The following is a 14,723-nucleotide window of genomic DNA, read 5'->3' as shown; positions in this document are numbered from 1 at the left end:
GAGTTGGCCCCGCCCTTTGCAGCTATAACAGCTTCAACTCTTCTGGGAAGGCCGTCCACAAGGTTTAGGAGGGTGTCTATGGGAAGGTTGGACCATTCTTCCAGAAGCGCATTTGTGAGGTCAGGCACTGATGTCGGATGAGAAGGCCTGGCTCACAGTCTGCATTCATCCCAAAGGTGTTCTATTGGGTTGAGGTAGGGTTGCCACCTCATCCCTTTAAAACCAAACACACATTAATTCCACAGGTTCTGTGGCTGATTAAGGTGTTAATTAAACTCACTTGCAGCCTTATCTGCACTAAATTAGCCTGTGTAATCTGAGTAATTATTCGGTTTAGTGTTCGGTTTTAAAGGGATGTGGTGGCAACCCTAGGTTGAGATCAGGATTCTGTGCAGGCCAGTCAAGTTCCTTCACCCCAAACTGGCTCATCCATGTCTTTATGGACCTTGCTTTGTGCACTGGTGTGCAGTCGTGTTGGAACAGGAAGGGGCAATCCCCAAACTGTTCCCACAAAGTTGGGAGCATGAAATTGTCCAAAATGTCTTGGTATGGTGACGCCTTAAGAGTTCCCCTCACTGGAACTAGGGAGCCAAGCCGAACCCCTGAAAAAAAATCCCCATGCCATAATCCTCCCTCCACTAAATTTTACACTTGGCACAATGCAGTCAAGCAAGTACCGTTCTCCTGGTTACCACCAAACCAAGACACATCGATCGGATTGCCAGAGAAGTGTGATTCGTCACTACAGAGAACACGTCTCCACTACGCTAGTGCCTGGTGGTGCCGTGCTTTACACCACTGCATCCGACGCTTTGCATTACCCTTGGTGATGCAAGGCTTGGATGCAGCTGCTCGGCCATGGAAACCCATTCCATGAAGCTCTCTATGCACTGTTGTTGTGCTAATCTGAAGGCCACATGAAGTTTTGGAGGTCTTTAGCTATTGACTCTGCAGACAGTCGGTGACTTCTGCACACTGTACGGTTCAGCCACAGTCATGTGACGTGGCCTACCACTTGGTGGCTGAGTTGCTGTTGTTCCCAGTTGCTTCCACTTTGTTATAATCCCACTAACAGTTGATCGTGGAATATTTAGTAGCCAGGAAATGTCATGGATGGACTTATTGCACAGGTGACAACCTATCATGGGACCACGCTTGGAGTCACTGAGCTCCTGAGAGCGACCCATTCTTTCTCAAATGTTTGTAGAAGCAGTCTGCATGCCTAGGGGCTTAATTTTAAACACCTGTGGCCATGGAGTTGATTGGAACACCTGAATCCAATGATTTGGAGGGGTGTCTCAATACTTTTGGCACCATAGTGTATGTGTTCAAAGGTTGTTTTCCTAAAAGGAAACGCTGAGGTTCGATATAATATCATTATCCAGTGTCAAATTTGAAGGTATCGACAGAACTCCTAAGAGGGTGCTTCATGAAGTTCTTGTAGGTAGGCCCAAGAAGGGAAGGTGCAGGCGGACAGAAAATGATGTACATGTGTAAAACCATGCATCACTCATCATGTAATTGTTCTTGGTTGTTCCAGTCCCAGCGGGAGGAGTGGGTTATTTAGGACTGGTAACAAAGGTTGGAAAGGGGACAGGAGGTTGCCCAGGTACCAAACTGAGTCCCAAATTTCAAGCTTTGGGACATTAAAGGGCTCAGGGAGGCTGTCAGGGACCGCCGCGGCGCCTCCCCCGGCGCACGCGCACTAGCGGCGGCTCACGCCGGGACACAAGCACCAGGTCCCGGCGGACCACGGCTGACAGGACGCCGCGTATGCGCATTAGGAGCCGCGGGCGCGCCTCGTGTGGCCAATGACAGTGCAGGGCGCAATATTTAAAGATGCCCTGCACTGTCACAGATTGCCGCAAGGTCTATCTGTGATCCTGAGTTCCTGAACCTGTAATATTGACCCTGATTGTCCTGACTACGCTGCCTTCTCCTGTGTTTGACCCGGATTGTCCTGACTACGCTGCCTTCTCCTGTGTTTGACCCGGATTGCCCTGACTACTCTGCCTTCTCCCCTCCTGACTCCCGGCTTGTTTGACCTATCTGCGGACTGACTTATCCTGCTGACCCTGCGTGTGACCTGACTCCTCTCTGCCTGCCGATTCTGTACCTCGCTTACCCCACGGGACCACTGCTCGTGACCCATCCTGCTAGGTCCTGCCGGCCTCCTCACATCTGGCTCTCCCGGTACCTATACATCCCCGGAGGTTCCCTCTGCCACTGGTGGGCCTGCTCAGAGGTCGTGACCTGGTCCTGGTCTGTTACAAGTCCATCCCCACCATCAGGGGCCCTGGCGAAAGCACAGACCGGGACTTAGACTCCACGCTTTGGGTAGGTCTGACAAGTGGGCAGCCGGAGGCACCACCTGGCGGATCATAACAGAGGCTGGGAGTGTTTTTTGTGGAAGCCATAGCAAGGCTGTAATAGGAATAGACTCGCAATTTGGGAGTTCCAAAAGTACCCAGAGCGGGACATCAGAAGTAACATGGATAATGGTGAGATTTGGGCTGCTTAGTGAGATTTGAGTGAAAACAGGGGACCCTAGGGCATTTGTGAACCCAATTTAGTATCCAGTTTTACACTCTCCTGCAGGCCCTAAATATTAGTATATACTCAGGTCACTGTGCTTTCAAATTATAAAGCTGCTTTGGTGGCAGAAGTAATAAGTCTCATGTATTGGGTTGGGGTTTTTATCACGTATTCAAATGCAAAGTCTTCAAAATACATTGCAAAGCCTGAACAATTCTCAAAGTGGCTTGTTAAGGCCCAGAGCTGGGCATAAAAAATTTACAAGAGTTATAGCTGTTCCTTCACCCCCGCAGCTCGTTTCACTGGCCCTCCTGTATTCCAGGAGGCCGGCATCTTCAGTGTGGGCACCCAGCTGTAATAGCTTGCGGCTTCACAGCCGGGTACCCACTGCGCATGCGCGAGTAGGGCTGCGCTTTATGAATGGTCCTGTAGTCTTCTGGGACCTGTCACGTGTCCCAAAAGACTAGAGGGAGGGAGGACACCTTCCGCTTCCGATCGCCTAGGTGATCGGACCGGAAGTGGGAGCGGGTACCTGTCAAATTCGGGTTCCCGCTCCCCAAAGGTGCCAATCTTTAATGGGGAGCGGGGGAGCAGTCCTTACAGCGGAACTTCCCCTTTAAGCAAGACATAGATCAAAATTTGTCTGGTTCAGCAGGAACCGGCTTAATGTCAATCTGTCTATGGGCAGGCTGGATGTACTGAAGTTGATCCATCAAATGACTTCAGTACAACCAGCCTGTCAGGATTTTTTCGCCTTATCAATACCAGCAGCAATAGGCACCAGCAGTGATCATTGTATTCTGCATGTGGGGAAGGCTCCCTGCTGACAGAACATGAAAGAGCTGTGGGAAGGATTCCTCCATCAACACTGACTGATGGGGAGATCGAACAATTTACTGTCCTTCAGCCCCGGTTGAAGGAAAAAAAATTGCATAATGTATGGCCTGCCTTACACTCTCCATGTTCTGGCTTGCTCCTCAGTCCAGTGCTGGTTGTCCTCTCCAGGCAGAACACAGCACTCTGTCATTCTGCCATCTCCTGTGAGCCCAAACAGCTGCCGCTATAGACAGATCGAAATTTGTCTGGTTAAGCAGGAACCCGCTGAAAGTCAATCCATCTATGGGCAGGGCAGGCTGGTTGTACTGAAGTTGATCCATCAAGCGACTTTGGTACAACCAGCCTGTTGGGATTTTTCCGCCCGATCAATGCCAGCAGCTATAGCCACCAGCAGTGATCACTGCATTCTGCCTGTGGGGAAGGCTCCCTGCTGGCAGAACATGATAGAGCTGTGGGAAGGATTCCTCCATCAACACTGACTGATGGGGAGATCGAGCAATTTTCTATCCTTCAACCCCAGTTGAAGGAAAAAAAAAATTGCATAATGTATGGCCTGCCTTACACTCTCCATGCTCTGGCTTCCTCCTCAGTCCAGAACTGGTTGTCCTCTTAAGGCAGAACACAGCACTCTGTCATTCTGCCCATCTCCTGTGAGCCCAGACAGCTGGGGGGGGGGGGGTGCACCATCATGCAGGCTGGGCTCAAAGTACTTCAGGACTGAGTTGCGTTTGCACATCATTAGCAAAGCCCAGTCCTGAAAGAATGCCCATTGCAACTGGAAAAAGGAGAAGAAGCTGCAGCACATAATATTTTTTTAATGGGACGCCATAGTTTTACTTTAATCCTGCATCTAGGGTTGTGGTTTGGGGTTGTGTTTCTTCTAACACAGCAGGTCCTATTGAGATATATGTGAATGGAAGGTGAAGAAAGTTAGACCCATCTTTGCATTTGAACCCAGCACTACTCACTAGCATGTGTTCAAATGCAAAACATCAAGATTTGTCAACACTTATGTACACAAGCCCTTACACACAATGCACTTCACAAAAGCAGCTGCTAAAAAACAAACACACACACACACGCTACCTTGAAATACTCATGGATGGCTGCTGTGGCTTCACTGCGAATTCTCAGTAGGGATCCAAACGTGTTGGTCCTGCAGCGCAGGTGAGGAAACTGCCGAATATATTCTGGGGGGTGGTGCTGTTTAATTTTAAATGGAAAATCCTGCAAAAACAAAATAAACATCTTCTAGTACAGTGGTTCTCAACCTTCCTAATGCCGCGACCCTTTAATACAGTTCCTCATGTTATGGTGACCCCCAACCATAAAATTCTTTACCCAGTAATTATAATTCATGTGTCGTTTTACCTTCAATACGGCTTTCAACACGGTAGCTGCTTTCAACACGGTAGCTGCTTTCAACACGGTAGCTGCTTTCTACACGGTAGCTGCTTTCTACACGGTAGCTGCTTTCTACACAGTAGCTGCTCTCAACACAGTAGCTGCTCTCAACACAGTAGCTGCTCTCAACACAGTAGCTGCTCTCAGCACAGCAGCTGCTCTTTACACATCAGAAATATGTGTTTTCCGATGGTCTTAGGCGACCCCTGTGAAAGGGTCGTTTGACCCCCAAAGGGGTCGCGACCCACAGGTTGAGAACCACTGTTCTAGTAGTAAGTATACCAAAGCATTCTGTTCTCGTAGGTCACATTCACACCAGTGTACTGGGAAAGCATATGTCTTTTTGTTAAAACACATAAAGCACTTTTAAAGTGGCACTAAAGCCTTCACGTTTTCCAGAAACATAGATATGGATAAATGTTGCACGGGACAATGGTTACTACCAGAAAAGTCCAGAAACACATTATTTTAAATCTGCAACATCCTGCTTCCTCTGCTCCACATGTCATGTCGTAATCATCCTCTCATCATCCTGTAGTTCTCTCCAGACAGCGCTTATGAAAGCATAGCTACAGCAGGTCTCTATAGGACCCTGCAAGGCAATGTAGCCACCCTTAAAGTGGTAGTAAACAACAAAAAAAAATTGGCCCCTGCAGGAGAATGTCATAACGCACTAGTATGCAGTGCACATTACTAGCACATTATGGCAGAATTACCCTAAAATGAAGCCCTCCAGCGACACGTGCCGTCACCGCTGACATGGCTTCCATCTTCACTCAGTCTTCCTTCTGGGTTTACATGCCTTGGCCGTTTGATTGGCTTTCAGGATCGTTAAACTTCCACAGATGCAGAGTGATGTGTGTGTCCTCTGCACTCCCCTGGCCCCCCGCGCACTCTGCACTAGCCTGGCCCCCCACGCACTCTGCACTAGCCTGGCCCCCCACGCACTCTGCACTAGCCTGGCCCCCCCACGCACACTGCACTACCCTGGCCCCCCCAAGCACTCTGCACTACCCTGGCCCACACACACACTCTGCACTACCCTGGCCCACACACACACTCTGCACTACCCTGGCCCACACACACACTCTGCACTACCCTGGCCCACACACACACTCTGCACTACCCTGGCCCACACACACACTCTGCACTACCCTGGCCCACAAACTCTGCGTGCTGCACTACCCTGGCCCCCCGCACGCTGCGTGCTGCAATACCCTGGCCCCCCGCACACTGCGTGCTGCACTACCCTAGCCCCACGCACACTGCGTGCTGCACTACCCTGGCCCCCCGCACGCTGCGTGCTGCATTACCCTGGCCCCCCGCACACTGCGTGCTGCACTACCCTAGCCCCACGCACACTGCGTGCTGCACTACCCTGGCCCCACGCACGCTGCGTGCTGCATTACCCTGGCCCCCCGCACGTTGCGTGCTGCATTACCCTGCCCCCCCCCCCACTCAGCGTGCTGCATTACCCTGGCCCTCGCACTCTGTATGTTACTTTCCAGACCCCTGCACACGGGACATTCCGCTTCTGACTCACCCAGGACACTGCCACTCTATCAGTGCATACAACTCTGCCCTAAGTGTTTCATCTAATCTGACATCATTGGGGCTGGATACACTGATGAACTCTCTCTATTTTAAAGCAACTACCAGACACACTCCTCCCTGATCCCTGCCCTCTGTGTGTTACATTGTCCATAACCCTTCCCTCTGTGTGTTACATTGTCCTGACCCCCACACTCTGTCCATTACACTTTCCTGACCTCTGCATGTTACACTTTCCTGTCCTCTATACAATCAGGACTTTTTTTTTCTCATCTAGTGGGACTGTTGTTTTTAAACCTGCCTCAATATGTTGTATACTTTTAAAAGGGTGCCGTGCCTGAAAAAAGATTGAGAAACACAGCTTAAAAGGACATTTCAGCTGGCCATACACTAGTAGAATTTGTGTTTTAAGAACATCCATTCTATTTTCTAATTGTGGGATCAAATTGACAATTGTATTGCCAACTTTTAAACTGGCTTTCACCAAAGGGAGCAAGAGCGAATGAAGAAACGAAGGCACCCTTCCATTGAATCTGATCATCACGGTTAAATAAATTTAAGGAGGATCTTTGGCCACCTCTCCCCTCCCCCTTCCCCAGCTTACCGTATGGCTTAGGTGGGCCATTCCTGATACTCACCCACCCAGAGGATCCAGCGTTGTCCTGCCGAGATTCTTTTGTATTCTGACACCTTTCTGTCCTGCAATGCCATGGTCTTGTGCGACGTCATTGGAAGGCCCGCCGTCTCTCCCTGGTTCAGTTTGAGCGCCTCCTGATGATGCAGCGCTAGGCCCGTTCCCCTCCTCCTTTCTGAATGAAGTGATATGCCTCCTGGGATATGTGAAGTACATATCCCAGGAGGCAAAAGGAGGACCTTGCTTGGCATTCACCTAGGCAGCAGAAGGGGAGGGAAGTCTCCCTTGAGGGTGAATCCACTTTACGAAACTGAAAGAATAATTGCGATTGAACAGACATCATTTCATAATTGTAAACCCTGTAGAGCAATCTGATAACCATCATGGATTCTTCAATCTGACCGCGCCAGTGCTTGACTGAAAACAGCGCATCAGGTGATCGACTAAAATGGAAACTGAAGAATCGGAATTGCTATGTGTATGGTCATTATTAGAATTAACTGAAGATTGCGGTTCCATCCAGAAAATCTGGAATTATAGAGAACATCTTACTTTGGTGTCACATTCTCCAATCACTCGAATATCTTCTGCCTTGACCTCCACACTCTGCTTGGTGCCGATACTACTCACCAGAGCCCCCGACACTTCCACCGCACTGCCGAAACTGATGGAGCTAAAAGGAAACAAATGGAGGCAAATTAGAGAGACAATGAACAGCTTTACAATCTTTCTACAATAATCCTATAAACCTGTAACCTGTTTGATGCCAAAGCCGTTTTTGCACTTTTTTTTTTTTCAAAAATCTTTTTAGGCCTGATAATTTCATAAACCCCCAAAACATTACATATTTTCACTCTGCACTACCCAATCACTCGAATATCTTCTGCCTTGACCTCCACACTCTGCTTGGTGCCGATACTACTCACCAGACAATGAACAGCTTTACAATCTTTATACAATAATCCTATAAACCTGTAACCTGTTTGATGCCAGAGCCGTTTTTGCATTTTTTTTTTTTTTCAAAAATCATTTTTTATGTCACTCAATATTAGCACAATGTTTTCTGGAACGCAAAATTTAAGTAAAAAATGCACAAACTTTAGGGTGCGCACGCACAATAAATGACTCACAGGAGCGCTGAGCTGAGGAGGGGGATGGAGCGGCTGGCTCAAGCTCTCAGCGGCTCCAGACTCTGGGGTGGATCCCGGCTTTAAAGTCGGGATCTTTCCCCAGCCCGGACCGGCTGAGTGACATCAGCCGACATCGGGGTTCAGCCTGTTGTCAGCTGAAAACGGGTCACAGGAATACAGAACGAACTGCACTCCTATGATCTGAAGAAGTACAGCCAAAGGAGCTTTAAGTGTTTGGGTGTGATTTTAACCACTTCCCGACCGGCCGTTGCATATAAAGGGCTGACGGTGGCAGTGCAGGGTCGGGTGGCCGTTTATAAATGGCCTCCCCGCACCCTGCTTGTGCGCGCTCCCTGGGAGTGCTCAGCACCGCGATCCGGTGCCCGTTGTGTCCTCCGGACACAGTGAAACACCGATCGTCGGATGGGACCTCCGTACGAGGTCCCGATCATGTGATCACCGATTGGCCAATCAGTGATCACATGCAAACTAGTAAGCAAGATGTCCCTTGTGACATCATTGCTTACTACGTGTGAAATCTGTGAATGATCACAGAGGTCACATGGTACAAGGCTATTCACAAAAGCCTTGTACCATGTGACAAGCTGTGACCAATCACAGCTCACTCAATACTTCTTAATGAGTGCAAGAATGCAGACACAGAGAAGGAGAAATGATTGCTTTTACATCCTATATGGGTGTAAAAGCAATCAGTGTAAAAAAAAAAAAAAAAATCTTCATCACCTCCAACAAGTAGTACAGTGTCACCATGGTGACACTGTACTGCTAGGGTGACAGTATGTAAAAAAAAAAAAAAAAAAAAAAAAAAAAAAAAATAATATAAAAAAATAAAATAAAAATGTAAAAAAAAAAGTTTAAAAATTATAATTTTTGGTTATAAACTAATTTGGATCATTTTTTTTTCTACTAAAAAGATAACGGAATAAATTTTGGCTAAGATTTATGATGAAATATTATTTATTTGCAAAATTTTATAAAAAAAAAACACTTTTTTTCAAAATTTTTGGACTCTTCATTTACATAGCAAAAAAAATACAAATCCCAGTGGTGAATAAATACAACCAAAATAAAGCTTTATCTGTCTCAAAAAAATGGTAAAAAATTCATTTGGGTACAGTTTTGCATGACCGCGCAATTGTCATTCAAAGTGTGATAGCGCTAAAAGCTGAAAATTGCCCTGGTCAGGAAGGGGGTAAAAGTGTCCGGTCTGGAAGTGGTTAATTTTTTTACACCGATTTTTCATTAAACTTTTTTTTTTTTATCACATAGGGGACCGATTGGTACATACAGGGGTGTGTGAAAGCGATCCGGCCGCTGCAGAGCCACTGGATCGCTTTCATCTGACAGCCAACTTGTCAGATTTTTTAACAGCCCTTGCTGGCAGTATCAGACACACAAACACAATAAATTACTCGTTGGAGCGCTGGGCTGTGCAGGGGGAGGGAGCGGCTGGCTCAAGCTCTCAGCGGCTCGCCAGGTGCTGCTCCAGACTCTGGGGTGGATCCCTACTTTAAAGTTAACATGTAGCCATACAGCAGTTAGGACATAATTAAGAACAGTAAACCTCAACCCTATTAGCAATATTGATCAACTGACAAAACATCATGTGCAAATGAAAAGCAGAATTCCAAAAATCCAGCTGCCTTCATGTATACAGTGCGGAGAATAGTGAATAGCGCGAGGGAACTGGCTCTCAGTGCGATCAAATGCGGCCGTGACTCAATGGCAGCAAGTTTATACAGTGAAGGGCCATGCTGTCAGGGCTCCTGGTAAGACCAGAGATGCGTGAACTGACACAGGGAAACGCAGGCTCAAGTATGGTGTAACAATATAATTTATTAAGGGTTATACACAAATATAACGCACAATATAAACCAAACCTCCAACTGATAACGGAATGTACACAGATAAGAGCAGTCAGGGCTGGTGAGGTGGAGTGGTCAGGCGGGCCGGGTCAGGAACCATCGGGCAGACAAGACACAAAGGCGTAGGCAGAGCGTAGTCAGACGGGCCGGGTAAGGAACAATCAGGCAGACGAGGTACCAAAGGAGCAGGAGAGTGGTCAGAAATAGCCAAGGTCAGGACAGGCGGAGTTCATTCAGGGTCAGGATCAAGCAGAATCAGGCAGGAAGCAGACAGGATGCAGATACAGGGGCTCATGGGAAACATACACCAAGGCCCTGACTGCAGGTCTGGCCATTCCTTAAATACACCTCCTGCAACCAGCCTCAGGTGATGGCTGACTGCAGGAGTGAGCTTCTGGTTGCTGAGAGCACCCGCTGGCCAGCCCTGGTACTGCAGCCCACAAGGCAGGTGAGTCCCACCACCATTGGCAAGTCTATTCCTGACACATGCTCATTATTGACATTAAAGCGGAGCTCCACCCAAAAGGGTAAATATATTTATTGAAATATATTTTGAATATGGTCAAAGTTGTAGCATTGCAAATATATGGCAATATATTTGGGGAAAATATTTTTAAAATATATTTAAAATATATTTTTCTTCCATATGGGTTCACAAAGCACAACCGGGTCTGGCTTGCAAAGTATGCTACCTTATCACATGATGCAAGCTTTAGGCAGGCCATACATGGGTCGAAATTTGACCGATTTTTCATCCGTAAATCCAAACCTAAGAATAATCGGCCGATTTTCGCTCTATTAGTGGGTCAATGGCACCGGCCCATTTTCGTGGTTTCTCCCTTTTTCGGTGATCGAGCATGTTGGAAAATTTGTGAAAAACAACTGATTTTCGACTCAATGATGGTCAAATCGTACGATCGTTTTTCCGAAAAGTATATGAGCATGAGCCGTGACCTGGAAGGAACAGAAAGTCGCCTGTTATATGGGGTGAACTTTATAACTTGGTCGGTCGATTTTCAAAATCAATGATGGCACCATCGGATTACCGAGCGAACGACGTTTCCGATTTATGGACGAAAAATCTTTCGGAATTCGAACCATGTATGGCCGGCATTAGTGTGCTGACAAACAAGTGACCTCTCCTCCCTCTGCACCGCCCCCCCCCCCTTCTTTTACAAACAGAAAGTTTTCAGGATGCATCTCTTAGGCCTTGCAGCTCTCCCCCGACACTACTACCAGAAATGTATTACAAAGCAGCAACAGCTGTCAAATTGGCCATCAAAATGTCAGTCTGCAAGCGTCATTGTACAAATGCAATGATAGAAATGTATCGAAAGTGAAGCAGCTAGAATCTGCAACAGCTGTACATGACAACCAATCAGGCACCTTATTCACTTAAAGGATAAGTTCACCTTTGGAAACATGTTACATGTTTCACCCATTTTTAGGGTGGAACAGGTAACATGTTTCCAATGCTGCAACTACATTCCGCTGCCCCCCCTTCCTCTGACAGAAGTATGGGGGGGGAGATACCCATACTAGCTGTCAGATTTGAAAACAGCGAGGCTGTGCCAGGCTCCGCCCACACGGCAGCGTCATTCATTCACAGTCCTCCATGAATGAATGAACTGCAAATCCTGATAGTCTTGTGGAGCGCCGTGGTAGTTCATTGAATCTTCCTGTTAGTATATCTGCTTGCCCGTACATCCCATATGGTAAAACAGATATACTGACAGATCTGCAGGAGACCTGCATGGCACCAGCGATATACTGATCACTGGTGCAAAGCTTTATAGGCTCCTGCAGACAAAAATAATAAATGCACATTTTTTACCTGCAAAAAAAAATGTGCATTTATTATTTTTGTGCAAAAGGTGAGCTTATCCTTTAAAAGCTGACTATCTTTTGCACTACACTACATTTTATACATGTAACATGGTACAAATGGGCCTACCATCAACATATCCCCCCCACCTCCATGACAGTGTACGGGGGTTCCTCTTCCCCACAGTAGCTGTCACTGTTGAAATCTGCAGAAATCTGTGAATGAATGAACTACAAGTCCCATCTTCCACTGCGGCAGACGGACTTGGAACCCAAGTATGGTGATCTACGCACTTGTAGTCCATTGACACTTCATCCAGCTCTGTAACTGAAAGTCTGTACATCTGTACACACTGGGAGCTGGAGAAAGAGCCTGCAGGAGCCTGGCATTGTGATTCCCATCTACTGAACACTTTTCCCATGTTCTGCAGGCTCCTGTGAAAAAAATAAAAACACATTTTTTTCCTGCAACAATGTCCATTTCTTTATTTTATTTAAAAGTTGGGGCATAGCCTTTAAAGCGGTAGTAAACACCACTTGGACACGTATTCCTACAGGTAAGGTCACAATAAAGATTACCTGTAGATATAATGAATACTTCGTAAACGTGCACCACTTAGGAGACATTCGCTATATCTGCAACTGCGATCTGAATTGAGGACACCCTGAGGGTGCAGACAATACAGAGCACTGTGCAGCGACCATAACTCCTGTGCACATGGGTGGGAGTGACGTCATCGCGGCATGGCCATTAACACTGCCAGAGCTCATGAGGCCAGAAGGAAGACCGGGTGAAGATGGAAGTGCCAAGAGATGTGACAGCGTGCCGCTGAAGGGCTTAAAGTGTTACTAAACCCAGGACCCCGCATTCAGTATATCTGGTCTCCACTGACCCTGCATTCGCTATATCTGGTCTCCCAGGACCCTGCATTCACTATATCTGGTCTCCCAGGACCCTGCATTCACTATATCTGATGTCCCAGGACCCCGCATTCACTATATCTGGTCTCCCCGGACCCTGCATTCACTATATCTGATCTCCCAGGATCCCGCATTCACTATATCTGATCTCCCAGGACCCCGCATTCACTATATCTGATCTCCCCGGACCCCGCATTCACTATATCTGATCTCCCCGGACCCCGCATTCACTATATCTGATCTCCCCGGACCCCGCATTCACTATATCTGATCTCCCCGGACCCCGCATTCACTATATCTGATCTCCCCGGACCCCGCATTCACTATATCTGATCTCCCCGGACCCCGCATTCACTATATCTGATCTCCCCAGACCCCGCATTCACTATATCTGGTCTCCCAGGACCCCGCATTCACTATACCTGGTCTCCCAGGACCCCGCATTCACTATATCTGATCTCCCCGGACCCCGCATTCACTATATCTGATCTCCCCGGACCCCGCATTCACTATATCTGATCTCCCCAGACCCCGCATTCACTATATCTGGTCTCCCAGGACCCCGCATTCACTATACCTGGTCTCCCAGGACCCCGCATTCACTATATCTGATCTCCCAGGACCCCGCATTCACTATATCTGATCTCCCCGGACCCCGCATTCACTATATCTGATCTCCCCGGACCCCGCATTCACTATATCTGATCTCCCCGGACCCCGCATTCACTATATCTGATCTCCCCGGACCCCGCATTCACTATATCTGATCTCCCCAGACCCCGCATTCACTATATCTGGTCTCCCAGGACCCCGCATTCACTATACCTGGTCTCCCAGGACCCCGCATTCACTATATCTGATCTCCCAGGACCCCGCATTCACTATATCTGATCTCCCTGGACCCCGCATTCAATATATACGCTCTCCCCAGACCCTGCATTCACTATATCTGGTCTCCCACAGTACACACAACATGGAAATGCAATTATTTTAGTAAATAGAAACTGCTAAATAACTTTTAGCAGTTTATATAGCAGTATATAGCAGTCTTGTGCCTTCTACTAGTGTCCAGCAGAGCACTGGTTAAAGCTTGTAGGAGGCATTTTCATTCTCTCTTGATCATCCTATGAGGCTGCAGGACCCCTGACCCTTAGTCTGGACAGTGCTGATTGTCCCTGTGCTGATCGCATGCACTTTCCCAAGAAAAAAAAAAAAACGCTCTAGTAATACACACCAAACTGAGCAAGTGCAGCTTGCCTCCAAGCCTCTGTTCTATCAGGAGTTATTCTGGGAACAGTAGAAGGGGAGGATCATAGAAGATAGGATCAAACATCTTTTTTTACACAGTGCGGAGGATTAACCCTTTAGGTTCCACAGTGAGTATAAATAGTATATGATTTACTGCGTATACAGACTGATTTTACTGTTGTGGGCTTAGTAACACTTTACACTAAATTAAAAGGTAAATCTCTCATAATGTCCTAGTATACAGTGGATATAAGAAGTCTTCACACCCCTGTTAAAATGTCAGGTTTCTGTGATGTAACAAAATGAGACAAAGATAAATCATTTCAGAACTTTTTCCACCTTTAATGTGACCTATAAACTGTACAACTCAGTTGAACAACAAACTGAAATATTTTAGGTGGAGGAAAGTAAAAGTAAAAAACTAAAATATTATGGTTGCATAAGTGTGCACACCCTTAAACTAATACTTTGTTGAAGCCCCTTTTGATGTGATTCCAGCACTCAGTCTTTTTGGGTATGAGTCTATCAGCATGGCACATCCTGACTTGGCAATATTTGCCCGCTCTTCATTGCAAAAACACTCCAAATCTGTCAGATTGCGAGGGCATCTCCTGTGCACAGCCCTCTTCAGATCATCCCACAGATTTTCCATCGGATTCAGGTCTGGGCTCCGGCTGGGCCATTCCAAAACTTTCATCTTCTTCTGCTGAAGCCATTCCTTTGTTGATTTGGATGTATGCTTTGGGTGGTTGT

At 47.2% G+C, this 14,723-nt stretch overlaps 1 protein-coding gene across 6 annotated transcripts in view; it reads right to left on the bottom strand.

Moving 5' to 3' along the window:
• LOC149437630 (asparaginyl-tRNA synthetase-like) overlaps positions 1-14,723 on the bottom strand; it is a 179,984-nt gene that overhangs the window by 110,289 nt on the left and 54,972 nt on the right. For all 6 annotated transcript variants that reach the window (XM_089660820.1, XM_089660822.1, XM_089660817.1 and 3 more), the window contains 2 exons: positions 7,514-7,634; positions 4,459-4,599 (listed from right to left, as the gene is read on the bottom strand). In XM_089660820.1, the coding sequence (XP_089516946.1) occupies positions 4,459-4,599; positions 7,514-7,634 (262 nt within the window). The remainder of the gene's footprint in view (positions 1-4,458; positions 4,600-7,513; positions 7,635-14,723) is intronic.

This window comes from Staurois parvus, unplaced genomic scaffold (assembly GCF_062004578.1).
Source record: "Staurois parvus isolate SC_StPar_1 unplaced genomic scaffold, SC_StPar_1.0 ptg001282l, whole genome shotgun sequence".
Lineage (NCBI taxonomy): Eukaryota > Metazoa > Chordata > Amphibia > Anura > Ranidae > Staurois > Staurois parvus.
This window is presented reverse-complemented; position numbering and strand designations above follow the sequence as displayed.